At 43.0% G+C, this 16460-nt stretch overlaps 1 protein-coding gene across 2 annotated transcripts; it reads left to right on the plus strand.

Annotated features, from left to right (window-relative positions):
• Positions 1–5068: 5068 nt before the first annotated feature.
• Positions 5069–10385, plus strand: LOC131720914 (tRNA (guanine-N(7)-)-methyltransferase-like). Of its 2 annotated transcripts, XM_059013362.1 has the most exons (6): positions 5072–5300; positions 5714–5877; positions 6217–6401; positions 7918–8031; positions 9729–9830; positions 10029–10385. In XM_059013362.1, exons 1-6 carry the CDS (start codon positions 5221–5223, stop codon positions 10158–10160), a joined length of 777 nt encoding a protein of 258 aa, XP_058869345.1. In that variant the 5' UTR covers positions 5072–5220; the 3' UTR covers positions 10161–10385. The 2 variants fall into 2 exon arrangements, with proteins under 2 accessions (XP_058869346.1, XP_058869345.1); XM_059013363.1 differs by lacking the exon at positions 9729–9830 and having other exon boundaries at positions 5069–5300.
• Positions 10386–16460: the final 6075 nt, after the last annotated feature.

The following is a 16460-nucleotide window of genomic DNA, read 5'->3' on the forward strand; positions in this document are numbered from 1 at the left end:
ATTACACTCTGTTGGAATTTAAAAGTGCCCATAGTAATGGAGCCACTATTGACTTCACAGATTCCCATAGCTTATAAAAGCACTGAACCATTCACAAGCCTTTCACCTCTGCCTGTGGAGCCTATGTGTAAAAAGCCCAGTCTTTGATTTATATGACCTCTGGGCACTTTTGATAAGGGAAAGCAACAGCACTGGACATCTGGAAAACCTTTGAGTGCTCTCCAGTGCCACTTCCAGCATATTAGTGCCTAGAAGTAACTTGATTATAAAGTAATCCACTATGGAAAGATTATTCAGGCATTTACCCTTGTCTCCTAAAGTACACGAACAAAATCAAATTAAGTACTGTACTGCCATGTCATTGCTGTGTAACAGACACATTATAGTAAACGTGTGTTTAATTTATAGGAAATGATTCCATCTGTGCCTCATCCCATTCTGATGCCCGTGTACCAAAACCATTGGTTTTGCATAGACTATGGTGGTACAGTATTCAGCACACCCCGTGGTGTGCTGTATGGCACAGACTCAGGCTTTTCCCTGAGATGGAGTTAAAGCCTAGCCCCAGGGGGTAGGGCAGTCTGGCTGTGAGTAACGCTGCTACAATAGCCCCTGGTGGCATTGCGCTGTGCTGATAAGCTCTGAGCTCCCTTTGGAAAGGAAGTAATTAATATCACAAACAAATCCGCTCTCCAGTTTCCAATGCTGCCGAGCTGTGCCCCTGCTTGTGTGGGTGACAGCTGACACGGAGGCAGTTGGATACAGGAGAGCGATGTTTCCAAAGCTTTGCAGTGTTTTTACATGCACCGCTATCAGTCCTAGCACTCTGTTGAGCTCTCATAATGAGCCCATTATGATATAAATGAGAGTTAGGTAAAGCTACTGCTTGTGAAATAAACCTGTAAGGGGACATAAAAACATAAGAATGTTTACGAACGAGAGGAGGCGGTTCGGCCCGTCCAAGCTCACCCGGTTCCTAGTAGCTGATTGATCTCAGAACTTTGTCAAGTCGGGTCTTAAAGGATCCCAGCAATTCAGCATCAACAATAGCTAACCAATTCTACACCCTGTGTGAAGAAGTGTCTCCTTCCCTCTCTCCTAAGTCTATCTCCACTTCATTTCCAGCGGTGTCCTCTGGTCCTGGTCTTTGAGCCAGGCTCAGCTCTTTCATCTTTTCTTCATAGCTCAGTCCTTTAAGTCCTGGCCTTAGTTTGGTTGTTCTTCTTTGGTCTCTCTCCAGGGTCACAATGTCCCTTTGGTGCTGCGGTGACCAGAATTGAACACAGTATTCCACGTGTAGTCTCATCAGTGCATTATACAGCCTCATCATACTCTCCTTGGATTTGTACTCTACACTTTTGGCTGCATACCCCAGCATTCTGGAAGCTTCAATACATTTCCATCGATACGACCCTCTACACCAGCAGTTAAGGGGTTAACTCCGCAGACACTCTGCCTAATTTGCCCTTGCAACACAGTAAACAATCTCCACAGTGCTGGCATTGGGGAGCGATGCTAATGAAGGTACCAGCAAAGCTAATCTGATCTTATTTCAATTAACGTTGGGAGGCGCTGAGGCGGAACTAAAGAACAGAAGCACATGCATCCCAGGAGGGAACGGACAAGCACAGGAGACTGCTGGACCGGAACAGCAGCATAACTTCACACCGGTCAGAATGCAAAGTATGTTATTACATGACAGTGCTTTATTACTCTCACAAAAAACCTCCCTTAGAGAGACGATTATAGTAGCAGAGTTCTGCATTACCTGGGAGCGGCTTGAGGTTCTGCAGTGGAAACACAACCAGGCTTCTCCTAAGCCAGGCTTGGCTGAATCCGTTCTACAGTGGATAAGAGGTATCATGGTCTGCCTTGTGCTGATATGGTACCGTGGTACTGCAATGTGTATTGTGAGTTCATGCCTTTGTGATACATTATCATTCCTGTGTTACAGGTAACAGGACCCCACTTCCTGTTTCCTTTGTAATTCTTAAGTCTTGGTTATAACACCTTCAAACTGAATAGCCGTTATGCAAACTTGTATTGATATTACTTCAATGTACACATAATTCAAACACTGCATAGCTCTCGTGGACTGAATTAGGAATGTAGTTTAATAAGTAGGAATTGGGTTTAATTAGTAATTACCAGCAATAAAAAACAAAGAGCAATCCCCACTAGGGGGCGATAGAAGACTTTTCTAACCTGTAGAGCTTTTGTTTCAGGTACTTTGTAGACCGAGAAAGTTAGATACTGCTGGAGAAACCAGTTTTTAATAATAATAATAGGGTCTGAGGCTTGGAAGCTGAACTGTTCCCTCACCCCCCTAAGAGAAAGGGTGCTCCCTCCAGTCCAGAACAAGCTTGAGGCACGGAGACTGAACTGCTCCCTCACCCCCTAAGAGAAAGGGTGCTCCCTCCAGTCCAGAACAGGCTTGAGGCATGGAGACTGAATTGCTCCCTCACCCCCTAAGGGAAAGGGTGCTCCCTCCAGTCCAGAACAGGCTTGAGGCACGGAGACTGAACTGCTCCCTCACCCCCTAAGAGAAGGGGTCGTTGAGGCATACCATAAAGTTTTAAGATTACGCTTCTTAAATGGTTAAAATTGTTTCAAATGTTTCCTGACAACCCAAACAAACCAAAAACACAACACAAAAGCAAAAAGGGTACTTTGTTTTTTACTGGGTCAATGCAGGGCTATTTTCTGTCCCCTATGGTATAAGGTAGTGCTGTCCTACCCATTTTTAACCCTCATTATCTTGAAGCAGCTTTCCCTCAGTGCAGGGAGTAAACAGCTCTTGTCTTTATGATTCAGCAATGGAGAGGATCCCAGTTAAATTAACTTGGCCCATGCTTGCTTTTTCCTATGTAGGCTCCACTTTTTTGCTTTCATTTTTTTATCGCGAGCAACACGTTTCAACAATTGCAGTCTTTGGTATGTTGGTTAGCATTGTGAGGTTGTGATACATATTAAAAGATGATATCATTCAAAGAACGTGGCAAAAGGCAAGTTCTACTTGTACTATTTCCATTTTTGACCACCTGTAACTCAATGTCAACGAACTTTGGACTTTGGGGACTTTGGGCTTCAAATAGCACTTCTGGTAACATCAGTTATCGTGAATTTCTATAAATAACATGTCTTTTTTAAACGCTATGACTTTCATCTCGGAGCCCTTGTCATCCGGCCATGAAAGGTTATGTTTGTGTACAGATGTTTGCATGATTTCAAAGAGGCTTTCGCCTTGGTTTTCTGGGTTGTTGTGAGTTACCCATTGCATAATAAAATGAAATCAAACCTTTTCTAAAGACCAGTCAAGCTTAAAGGGGCAGTAACTAATGCAATAACCCCAATGTCACTTGGCTGCTGTGCATTGCCGTTCCCCATGCACAGAGCCTGGCCATTTTATGAGGACCTGTCTGATTGGATTTGGCATGGCCCTGGTGTGGGGCGTGTTCTCCTGGTATACCCTGGTGTGGGGCGTGTTCTCCTGGTATACCCTGGTGTGGGCATGTTCTCTCTGGAAGGCTGAATGAATGGTGCAGTTTACTTCAGCATTATTGCGGATCAAGTCCCCCCAATAACGTTGCACTTTTGCCCTGATGGCGATGGTTTCTTTCAATGCCCACACCCACCGTGCTGGAATTATTATTATTTATTTCTTAGCAGACGCCCTTATCCAGGGCGACTTAATATTGTTACAAGATATCACATTATTTTTACATACAATTAAAATTATTTTATTTATTTTATTTACACATTCTTTTTACATACAATTACCCATTTATACAGTTGGGTTTTTACTGGAGCAATCTAGGTAAAGTACCTTGCTCAAGGGTACAGGAGCAGTGTCCCCCACCGGGGATTGAACCCACGACCCTCCGGTCAAGAGTCCAGAGCCCTAACCACTACTCCACACTGCTGCCCTATTGTGCGTGAATGGGTGGAGGAGCACGACTCAGACTTCGGGCATCTTCGACTTGAGCATGTTTGGAACTTGCACAATGTATCTGTCATCACGATCCTCTGCCTGCCTCTCTGCACCAGCTGTGCGATGTGTACGGCTGGTGACCTTGAGAGACACCTTCCTGCACCTTGTGGAGTCCATGCCACGTGGTGTCAAGAAGACGGTGGTCCAATCTCATATCACCCTTATAAAAGTGTCCCATAGTAAAAGCATAGGATAGTGTAATACAGCAGAGTGGAAGCATGGGCATAGACAAGCATTGTAAAGAATGTCATATACGTGTGACTTACTTTCACATGAGACCTACGTTGAGAATGGACGTGCAGGACAGGTGATGGTATTATTTCTGTAATTACAACTCTTTTTAAGGACAGGATGAAAGTGGTGTGTGTGTGTGTGTGTGTGTGTGTGTGTGTGTGTGTGTGTGTGTGATATTTCAACTTCAGTGTTCAATAGGAAAAAATAACTATTCGCACTCGTGTTATCGTATAGAGTGATTTTGCAGTCTGGCAGTGACAAAACTCCGACTATGTTATCTACACCTTTACACTTACGCTGATCTCTAAACGTGATCTTTGCCACGTTGAAAGGAGCTCAGAAGCAATACAGCGAGTTGCAACACGAGGGCTGCCCCGGCCCTACCTTTCGCCGCGTTTATTTTACACTATCCCACAAGAAAAGGAACCGAAGGGGCCGCAGTGAGTTGGCGGCGGTGCTCACATACGCATAACTAATCATTACAACACGTGTAATGCAATTCTAGAGTTGTATTAATAATATCATTATACAGTATATTATCATCTAAAGGCATTTCATAGCTGAAAGCAATACAGAGACAACTAATACAAACATGCCTGCAGGAATCACGCCTGGTTTATGGCACGCTCTGTATATATAATAATATAGGGCTGTGTATTTAATTTTGAAACGGTGTAGAAATTTCAATGAAATATTTGTTTGTACAGCATCATATTTGATACAGCCGGTTCCTGAGACGCGTTGCAGATCCCAATGCACTGACCAGTTAGGTAGTTTTAACGCTGAAGTTTGCTAGCTGTCAATCTGTTCAATACAGCTGCAGTCCCCGCCCCCTAGATCTGCAACTCCAGACGTCATATCCCAGCGACACACAGACAGCGTGGTGATAGAATGAGGTGTTGGCTGCAGAGACCGTCGCTTAATTTCAATAAATAGTTTAGTGTTTTTAGGACAGAGCACCGTTTTACGAACGCTGTGGGATTTCAAGGAGCAAGATGACAGCGACCCGGCCCCAGAAACGATATTACAGACAGAGGGCTCACTCCAACCCCATGGCAGACCACACGTTTCAATAGTGAGTGGTCTCTCATGTACCTGAAAAAACAGTTAACACCGCTTTACGGTATTATTAAAATCAACTGCTTCAGGCGAAATGGGATATTTCCTTAAATTAATTTGCTTTGCATTGTAACCGTTTCTGTGTTCAAATATTAATACATTCAGGTTTTCTAATGTTATGTATTGTATTGGTACAACATATGCAAGTCACTATAGTGACTGTAAAATGCGTCACTAATAGTACATATATGGGACGTACTAAACAAGTTGTAACATTAAAAAATATATATATTATTGACCTGTTGAAAGCACTAGTTGCTTCTGATATGTATAAACCATTTATTGCAATACATTGACTTGTAATAATGTGACTCGGAGCCAGTGCTCCCAGTAGACCCCTGTTAATTTGTGTGTTGCATTCCCCTCAAGCCCAGTAAAACCAGAGAAAATGGACTGGTTCCAGCACTACCCTGAATTTTTTAAACCGCTGGCAGAGAGAGGTAACCATGAAAAGAAAGACTCGCAGGAGGAGACGAGGCAGGGTCCTATGGTGGAGTTCGCTGACATTGGCTGTGGCTATGGCGGTCTCCTAGGTAACAGCGGAACCTTCTCTAGTACTTTGTTCTAAACAGCAAGAATACATTAGTTTAACTTTCTAGTTTATTGTGTGTATAATAGTACCATGCCAGAGATGGAAATAAGACTCCTATTGCACAGCCCTTTCACCCATTCCAGGTTTTACTGCGAGCTTGATTAGCCACAGTGTGTATAGGTAAATAAAAAGCTGAGGTGTCTTGTAGTGAAACCAGGAATGGATCAAACTGCAGTGAAACTGACTTATTTCCATCCTGGCATGTTAGGCTTCCTAAGTTGAAAGGTTCTTTTGCATGATCCAGCGCCCTCTAATGGTTTGTCTCCCCTCCCCCCTGCAGTGGAGCTGTCTCCGCTGTTTCCGGACCGGCTGATGCTGGGTTTGGAGATTCGGGTCAAGGTGTCGGACTATGTGAAGGACCGCATCCGGTCGCTGCGGGAGGCCCACCTGGGTCAGTACCAGAACATCGCCTGCATCCGAAGCAACGCCATGAAGTACCTGCCCAACTTCTTCAAGAAAGCGCAGGTGGGATTGAAGGGACAGGTTTTTAAACAGTAGTGGTTAAGTGTATAAAAATAAAAAAAGATAGCTGATTTTGACATGGTTATTTCATTATGGGATTGCAGGATACACTATTCCTAATATTATTATTATTATTATTATTATTTTTTTTAATTAATCATTTAGCAGATGCTTTTATCCAAAGCGACTTACAGAGACTAGGGGGTGAACCATGCATCAACAGTCGCTGCTGCAGAGTCACTTCCAATAGGAGCTTGTTTGTTTTACATCTCATCCAAAGGACGGAGCACAAGGAGGTGAAGTGACTAGCTCGGGGTCACACGCAGCGAGTCAGTGTCTGAGCTGGGATTGAAAAGGAACCTCCTGGTATCAAACCCTTTTCTTTAACCACTGGACCACCAAGCCCCCTAAGTGGCCACACTCTTCACATATGGCAGATGTAATATGTTCTTGTAAGAAGCCACACACTGAACAGTGGAATCTGTTTTCCGGTACTCAGACCAGGCTTTATTCCCCACAGCAGCGCAGTGTATTTGAGGCTTGCCACTCCAAAGCTTACCACATCCACTGAGTACAACAATAGGCTGCTTTTTAGCTGTGCCAGCCCACCGCCTCTGTGGTGGCAGGAGGCTGTAATTACAAAGCAGGGCTGCACATGGGAATGCAGTGACATGTCCCACTCACCCCCCCTAGCCTCGCTGCATTGCAGACAGTGCTGTAAAGAGTCTGGAGAGTCAGACTTTTTTTTTCTTTTGTATTTACTGTTCCATTACCTTTTCAAGGTGTTTGCAACCATTCTGCATATTCTTATTAGAATGACTCAAATAGTGTGTTTTATTTTTTTTACACAAGTCTGGTTTAAGGTGTTTTCAGCACAGTGCAGGAGCTGCTGTTCAGTTCTTGCTTATCAGACATGTATGTAATTTAGGCTTTATGGGAGTAAGAGGCAGCACCAGCTCCTGAGCTGTTACTTGAGTAGATCAAGTTGAGTTTTGTTTTGCTGCCAGTACCATGCTGTGCACTAGATGGGGCTGCTTCTAATCAATATTAAAACACATGTATGTGTGTAATGAAGAATAAAAGTAATTGATAAACTGAAAACTCACCTTTTTAATAATTAGCTGCAACATTTCGACTTCCGCCTTCTTCAGATAGCATGGTAGAAATAGCCAGGGAGACTGATGATGTTGTTTTAAGTTTGAAACTATATATACGGTATATATGAGTAATTTCAAAAAGAACTAGGCATGAAACAAAATGCAATTTGAAGCTGCTTGCTCGTCAAAATCCATTCTCTTACATCTTAACCAAGAGTTTTTATGAAGACGTTTGCTTGCTATCTTTGTTACAGGCACCAGCCTCACCGCAAGTTCAGTGCTGCAAACACCTGTCTTAACCGTCATGTACTGTAAATTAAATTTACAAATTCAGAAGGCATATTGTTCCAAGATGCTCGAGCCTGGTGCCAGCGTTGATGGGTGTCTCTCTCCCTGTCTCTCTCTCCCTCTCTGGTCGACAGCTGAGTAAGATGTTTTTTCTGTTTCCGGACCCGCACTTCAAGAAAACCAAACACAAGTGGAGGATCGTCAGCTCCACTCTGCTAGCGGAGTACGCGTACGCTCTGAGAGTCGGGGTGAGTGAGGAGGGGCTGGAGGGGAGAATGTCCAGCTATTCATTTTTTTTTAAATATATAAATATTTTTATTACATTTTTAAATAACATCCATGCAATCTTATAATACAAACATATTCTGAAATATATAACTAGCGTTCATACCTGTAGAAATCTAAACCCACATCCCATACCTTCAGTATTATTACATAATAGGAATCGCATGACAACAATTGTTACATTATTTAAAAGTCGCTGTAGTAAGCACCTGCTGAAAGGTGCTCTGTGCTTGAACGTGTTCAAGTCTGCCCTGCGCAGGGGGAGCCAGGTGGTTTGTATAAACCTGTCTATGACCCCTGGCTGACCCAGACTGGCAGATCTGTCAAGCATTGGGGCCAGCTTGACATCTCCAAGCCTGTACGTGCTGCATTCTGTCTGACGGTCGAACCTTCAGCAAACAAGTTCAATCTCATGCGCTGTTATTTGCAGGCTTTATGTGTTATTGTAACCCCTTGTGACCCTAGAGATTTCTGATCATTTGGTTCAATTCTATTGAACTTGAGACCCAAAGAAATGTACTCCTTAAATTTCAGGAAACGTTATTAATCAATGGAAATTATGTACATTATTCTAACTCGGTAAGACTGGCTGTGACGTCTTTAGGAGCAATAACTTGATTTATTATTTTCAGGATCCCGGCCGACTATTCAGAACACTCACATACTCACATTTTACTTGGCAGTGCTTTCAATTTGAGGACCCCCACCAAATGAGTCCATAGAAACATGACATTTTGTGTATGGAAAACTACAAAGCGATATGCAATTCAATATGCTAATGCAAAACTTTTGGCCATAGCTGTACATTTATAATCATTTAAAACCAACCCAAAAAAATACAAAGTCAAGGTTGCAATCATAGGGTTAAAACCAAGTTAGCTTCAGGCTGTGAGTAAATGAGACCTTCACAAACACACACTGAAGGTATTGTTAAGGGAGGGGAACAAAAAATAAGATACTGCCTCCAGGCAGGAGAAGGCATATAATTATAAAAGATAAATCAAGCCAGGCGAGTCATTCTGCGCTTCGGATAATCCCATCAGAACCTGCCAGTGATGTTCCCCCTTGCTCCCCCTCTCTGCTCACTCTCCGTGCATCACTCTCCCCCACCCCCTTGATAATGTACAGTAAGCGACTGATCCCAGCGGCCGGCTGTTTGATTGAGGAACAAAGAAACCTTTAAAAAGAACAGCTTTGGAAATGTGATTCCTCGTCTCGCCCAGTTAATGGCTGTCTGGTTTCTGAGGTTAACCTGCAGGGCAGCTTTTCTGATTGAAAGCTGAATAAAGGTTATCGGTGCAACCATACCAGCGAGTGCCAGGCTACTACGTAACAAGGACAGTCCTTAAAGATCAACTAACTTCAAATCTCATTTTAATTGCTGTTTTCAGGGATCGAAATAAGACTCCTACTGCATAGCAGTTTCACCCATTCCAGGTTTTGTGACGAGCTTGATTAGCCACAGTGTCTAGGTAACAACCTCAGGTGTGTCTTGCTAAACTTCACTAAACCAGGAAAGGATCAATGTTAACATCTGTCCGTCTCTGTCGTTATTCCATAGATTTAGGTATTTGTTAGCTGTATTCAGAAGTGGCAGGGGGATACCTGTTCCTGGGAGGCTGGTTTACTGGTTTCGTATCTCTCTCTCTCTCTCCTCCAGGGTTTGGTGTACACCATCACTGATGTGGAGGAGGTTCATGAGTGGATGGTGAAGCATTTCACCGAGCACCCTCTGTATGAGAGAGTGCCGCGCGAGGAACTGGTGAGACGCACTCGCTGCCTGTGCTAGTTTAGTATAGTCACGTTGTGCTGGCAGAAACAGTAGATCCTCTCCCCTCTTAACACAACTGCGCCCTCGCTTCATACAGAGCCATAGACAGAAACCCAAAAGCAAGCATGCATCTTTACAGTATCGCTCGTTTCTGGACGTGTCTAAATTGAATGCGCCTTTTGCCCCCAGGCAGATGACATCATCATCGATCGCTTGGGCGCCTGCACAGAAGAAGGGAAGAAAGTCCAGCGGAATGGCGGTCAGAACTTTCTGGCTATCTTCAGGAGGGTGGAGGACCAAGAGCAGATGTCAAGCCCCTAACCCTCAAACTAGAACTGCCTGCCTGGACGCCTCGACCGTCTCTTTGAACTAAACTGGTGTGGATTTTCATTACTGACCACGAGGGCTGGGCTGGGACTATTATTCCACTTGGGACGCCACAAACTTTGACATCATGATCAATGATTTCATGAACTTTGACACCAGGCGTGCTTTTATACACTGTTCTTATTGCATCTTTTTCTTATAAATTGCATTTGATTTAAATCTTGCTTGAGTCTTGTGTTCACACTGCCTTGCTAAACGGCAGACGTGGAATCAGTTATTTTTGTGTGATGATGTGGCTTCACGGTAAGTTATGATTTTATTTCAAGGAGGTGGTGTCAGCCGTACTGATACTGAGAATAAAGTACACTGGTAACTCGTTGTGGTGCGGCTGGATGTTTGGAACGGGCTTGTCTGTGATACTGGCTGAAAACGCATTCTGATTGGCTGAAAGCTCAACAGCAGTCTGTTATCGCGATTTTATAAACCTCGCGCACTGTGTCAGCCAATCAGGTGCCCAATGGAGCGGTTATTATCTCTCTGAAAGTTAACGGGACTTCTGAATCTTCAAACGCGTTTTCAACAGCAACAGAAACTTCACTCTGCCAAAGCGAGCCACACAAAATAGAAATTAAAAACACATGGTAAAAAATGTCATTGTGCACAAAAAAAAAACATTTAATAGCTTTTATACCCTCTGCAGCTGTGGTTACCTTGACACCTAAACAACGAAATGCTCAAACATTCCAGTACATGAAACCCAAGCGTCGGTCTTGCTAGATCTCGCAACAAACACACCACTTCCACAAAATATAATACGGTTCTGTTGTCGTCTTACAGCGTGATCTAACAGTGCTGTTGGATTGTGTTGCTTGTGTGTAGAACACGTGGCAAATAGCCAGTTCATCCCTATATAGTCATTCTAGTTGACGTGGACCAAATCCTTTGTTTGAGGCTGATGACACATAAACCACATGTGAAGGGGATTCCAGGGCAGGTGTTGTGTCACTTCAAAAGCTGTGTAACCTCATCGTGAGAAAGCTTCTGAAGTTTGTAAAGCTGAAGGTGGGTGGTGTCATCTAGACTGATGTGATTCACTTAACATTAAATTACCCTATGTGATCACCCAGTTTGTAGGTAAAAATATGTTAATCATGGTAAACAAAAACCAGAAGCTATTTTTCTGACTTGCAACCAGTTTCAGCCACATGGAGACAGCAACTAGGGAGGTCTATATAATGTCATTTGAAACAACTTGACTCTTTCAACCCCATTTGCTGCACGTAGGTGGCATCAGGTGGGATCCTAACACCCGCTGCACAGGGAGTGAGTCCACAGTGCGGTGATGAAAGGTAAACGGACTTGGCCAGAGTCAAAAAAGGGAGTCTTGGAAACGCGACAGAAGAATCGGAAGAAAGTCTTTTAAGAAGAGGTAAGGAAATGTTTTTTAAAAGCCTTTGTTATGCCCCTATCAGCTGATCAAAGGCGGTCCTTTTTATAATCCAGTGTTTTGTCTGTATACAGAGACAATAGCAGTATTGGCCCTTGCATCTGTCTGAAGCTGACATCAGTTCTGTCTCACTCTGCTGTTGTGTTCTCACTTTCTAATGACTCTGCCTTGCTCCGAGGAGGACCATGTTTGTACAGGCTGGATATCCACAGCGGAAACTGTAGTTTATCCCCCACACTGATGTAAAGAAAAAACACACAGCCCCCCCCCCCCCCTCCATCAAACAGTATCCAGAACCTCTGAGTCATGATTTAGTGTTAGAACAGAGAACAGTTAACACAACAAACGGCAAAGACAGTGGAGTACTGCACCCTGTTAGCTACTTGTTATGTCTCATTGTCTCAAACTTAGATGAATCCAAGGTTGGGTCCAATTCCAGTTTTTCAATTCCCATTCCTTTGGAAAGGAGTTGGAATTGATATTTTAAAGACGGAATAACTGCTTTCATTGGAAGCCAATTTGTTAGACTAACAGTGACTTCAGTTTAAGTGAGTTGTTGCCACTGTGAGAAGCTCATTTTGACAGAATACTGCTATTTGCAATTTCGATCAGTGATTGATTAAAAGGGAATTGGAATTGGGAATTGATTTTTAAAAGGAATTGGAATGGAAAAACAGGAAATGACCCCGACCCTGGATGAAGGCATAGTATTGTTTAATATGAAGGGACATGTAATGCCAATACTGACTGGAGAAATGAATATAGTTCTCTCTAGCTATTTCACCATTCACTCATTTAATTTATTCAGTCTGGCACATTAGTCCGTCTCTGCTTGAGAGAGGCAGGCAGGGAGTGTTCGGGTCAGGATTGACGTGCGCGTCCTATATTGTCCATCACAAAGACTGGATGATTAAGATGTAATCTGTCCAAAAACTTGGACAGAAACAGCCAAGTTAGCATTAAGTGATGAGCCATATAAAGATGTGAAATCTGAAGAAGGGGTCAAGTTATATCTTCAAAAGACAGGTCTGCCTTTTAAAGAGGAAATGTGAAACTTAAACAAGGCAGTAATTGTTATTTGGAACGAGTAACAACATGAATATAGAATCGAGGGCCAAATATTGTTTAATATGTGATGTCAAGAGTTTAGAACAGTTCAGAAAAAATCATTTGGATGGCAATGAAGCAACTGGGATAGCTCGCTGACATCCGCTCTCGAGTTCCTGGGTGTAGAAGAGGAAGCGGGCTCATTCGTGGGATCGGAGGACGCCCGTTGACCCTTCAGTTCAACTGAGCAGCTGCTGTGACGGGGAGAAATAACTGGACATTCTAAACGGGGGAGAAAATCAGGGGTAAAATAATTGGGCACGCTCAATAAAAAAAATGAAAAAGCCCCTCTTTAATAATAATCCCAGTATGATCAGCGGTTTACTGTATGTTGGTTCAGTAAATCAATTGCAAGGGTGCAATTTGTGATTTTAAATATGTGGCTGATTTCAGTAAACCAGTGATTCTATTAAGCAGTTTTTCTCTCTTGCCAACCACAACAGGTACCTTTCTCCAATGTTGCAGTCAGAAAGACCTCAATCTGGTCAGTGATGACATGGCCTGGGGGAGCAATGTCTAGAGTGAAATCTGTTCAATTCGATCACTTTTTCGGACGTTGCCCGAACATCATTACTCAGACTTTAGACTTTGCACATCACATAGACAGTCTTCTCATTATGCAAACATAACAGCAACACACTAATCCTGCTGGTAACAAATTCGAGGAGGCACGCTCCTGCCATGCATTTACAGTGAGGCTCCACCCTTCCCTGTTACTGTGACATTGTGTAGATCATAATAGTTCTCAGCTTAGTTTTTCTACACAATTGGAAAGGACAAGAGTCTATAGGATGGGAATTATGCCAGTATGTTTCACCTTTAATGGAACTACCACATGATAAATGTGCTGAAATTAATGTGTTGACACCTTCTTCTTCTTTTGTAAGTGCGATTCCTATGTAGGCTCACTTTTTCAATAAGGGGTTGTATTTATTTAGCTGTTTCAATAATACTTATACAGTCTGTTTGCTTAGCAGCTGCTGGGCTAACGTCCATGAACAGACTGTGAAGGCGTTTTGTCAAACTGACCGCCAAATCAAGGCTTTTAACACAGAACTAACAAGCCTGCCTTGTTCTGGCATGTCGTTTTTAATATTGATAGGCTTTTTTTTTTTTAAATGACTGCTTTCAGCGATTAGCGCCGAGCCCTTTACCCAAGATAAGGTAATCCAGTCTGCTTGAGATACTGGTAATCTGTTTGCTGCCTGGCCACTTTATTAGGACCGGTCTACCTGATTGGTTTTGGCAAGAATTCAATATGCAAATTAGATGGATCATGTGATCCCTGCAGCCTTACAAAGCCGCTGTAGTTTTATTTAACCCTTTCAGTCCTCCGAGGTCCAGCCTTATCTTACCGGTGTATGTTAACATATGCCATTAGAATCCACGCTGGCACCTCAAGGGACTCTTGGGTCCCAGTCTGACAACTTTTTACACTTCTAAGTTTCAAAGCTCTTTTCAAAATGGCTGCTCTAGTGCACTGGGGTTTGAGATCTGTCCTCTAAATCACAGCAGGAAGAAAAACAAATGTGCTCTGGATCGTTATTGCTGTGATACTTATTTGACAATGTGGGCAATAATCCTTCTATCAGAGCATTAGAGCGGACGTTTTGAAAAGAGCTTTGAAACAGAATTTAAGGTTATAAGTGTAAAAAGTTGTCAGGATGTTAACAATGAAAAGGAAAATGACAGGTACGTTATTTAAACAGTTGTAGCAACACGTGGGGACGGGGTACGCTAGATTTTCCAGAACCCTGTTACTTACTCTTTATGCATCGTTGCGGATCAAGTCCGCCCAATAATGCTGTCCCCTGACTGCGTTCAAGATAATAACGCACCCATCCGCTGTGCCGGAGTGCTGAAGGAATGGTTTGAGGAGCATGAGAGAGACTCCAGGGACACCCTACAGCCACACAAGTTCTTGAACCACTCATTCGTCATCATGATCACGCAGCAATTGTGTGAAATGTTCATTAATGACTGACACCTTCCAGCAGCTTGTGGAGTCTGTGCAACATTGTGTCAAGGCTGCAATCAAGTCAAACGATGGCCCAACCTGATATTAGGTGCAAGTCTTAATAGTGGATAGTGTATGTCTATGGCAGGAAACTGGAACTGAAGAGAGCTCCTGAAACCTGGAGAAAGCACCCTAACGCAGTCTTACCACGCAGTCTTTGAGTAGTTGGTATAAGAACCACTGAGAATGACTGCAAGCGTCATGAAAGGGTACGGAACGGTAAAAAGATAAAGAAGCTACTGGACCTTATTTTCACTCCCATTTTTTGGAAAGGAGAGAAAAAAAAAATCCTGTTAATGGAATGAAATATATAACTTTGGTTCTAGTTTTGGAAAACTAATGGACGATTTACCTATATAAAAAAAAAACACAAAGACTGGAGTAAACACTTTGAAAAGATGGGCCGCTAACTCTTCAGAAAAAAAGACTGATGCGTCTATCAATAAACAGTAATCAATAAATGGGGGCGTTGAATTTATTAAGTATCTTTTTTGTATTTTTTTTTTTAATAATAAAAACAAACAAACCAACGCTGTGGTGTTTTCACATGCCAGAATACCCCCCTCCCCGCTCCTCAGTACGTTTTGTTTAAAGTGAGAGAACCATACAAACCCCTGCCTTGCAACATAACTTCCAAATTGTAACCGTAAGTGGTGACTCAACAGTCTGCAGTGACAACACTACCCGTTAAACAGGAAGTGACCTCTTAGCCACCTGTTGGCATTACTAACGAAAGGAAGTCACGCCAGCTGAAAGAATGACAGAGCTGTTGCGCAAGCCCTTGAGTGTGTGTCTCCTTCAATAACAAACAATAAACACTGCCTTTGCCAGCCTCAAAGCAGTGTGTGGGAAAGAGATAATACACAGTCCTATATACATTTTAGACCTCTGCTCTGTTCCGTCTTGCTGCCAATTAGTTGAGGCGTTCAGACAATTCGGTGCAGAACATTGTGTCACTTCATGCGTGCAGTTGAGTCTGTCTATTTTGGTATCGGACTGTCAGTTTGTTTATTTGACCCTGATGCAATCACTATTGTGTCCAAACATGTGATCTTGTGCCTCAGTCCGCCGGTCTGTCCTCAGTTTGTGTGCTATTACTTCAAAGTACGTTTCATTTGATTTGTTTTTTATTGCAGTTTCTTGGATACTGTGTTTTTGCCCTTGCTGTGGCTAATCGTAGCCTTGCCACAGCACAGCCTCTACAAGGTGCTGGGGAATCCATTCAGTCATTCATATCCAATCGGGTAGACGGGATCAGGCGGCACAGTGTAGGGCAGATCATCAGAGGTGCCTTTATATAAGCGCTAGCGCCATCTAGTGCACAGCAGCATACTGAAACTTGAGCCAAAGGGACAGATCATTAAATGGCTCTTCTATAAAGAGACTTTGTCTGGTCTAGCCAATGCTAGCTTTATTTATAGCAGGCAACGAGAAACGCTGTAAACTATTGAAATGCAACACGAAGCTACTTGACACTGTCACAGTTAATCCGAAGGTCTCTGCGTGCTTCGCTTGTTTGTGTTCATTTTAATCTCTCTTTGGCAGCATTACATAAGAGTCCTAATGGATTGTAATTTGTCACACGGAATGCATGCGCTCCCCAGCCACTCTGGCATGTTAGTAGAACACACGACACATAAATAAGCCAGTTAACCTGTAATCTGGTAGGTTAAGAGATAACGCTTTAGTTGAGGTATCTGTTATAAGTGAGTATAAACAATAG

Source organism: Acipenser ruthenus, chromosome 45 (assembly GCF_902713425.1).
Source record: "Acipenser ruthenus chromosome 45, fAciRut3.2 maternal haplotype, whole genome shotgun sequence".
In the NCBI taxonomy this organism is placed as follows: domain Eukaryota; kingdom Metazoa; phylum Chordata; class Actinopteri; order Acipenseriformes; family Acipenseridae; genus Acipenser; species Acipenser ruthenus.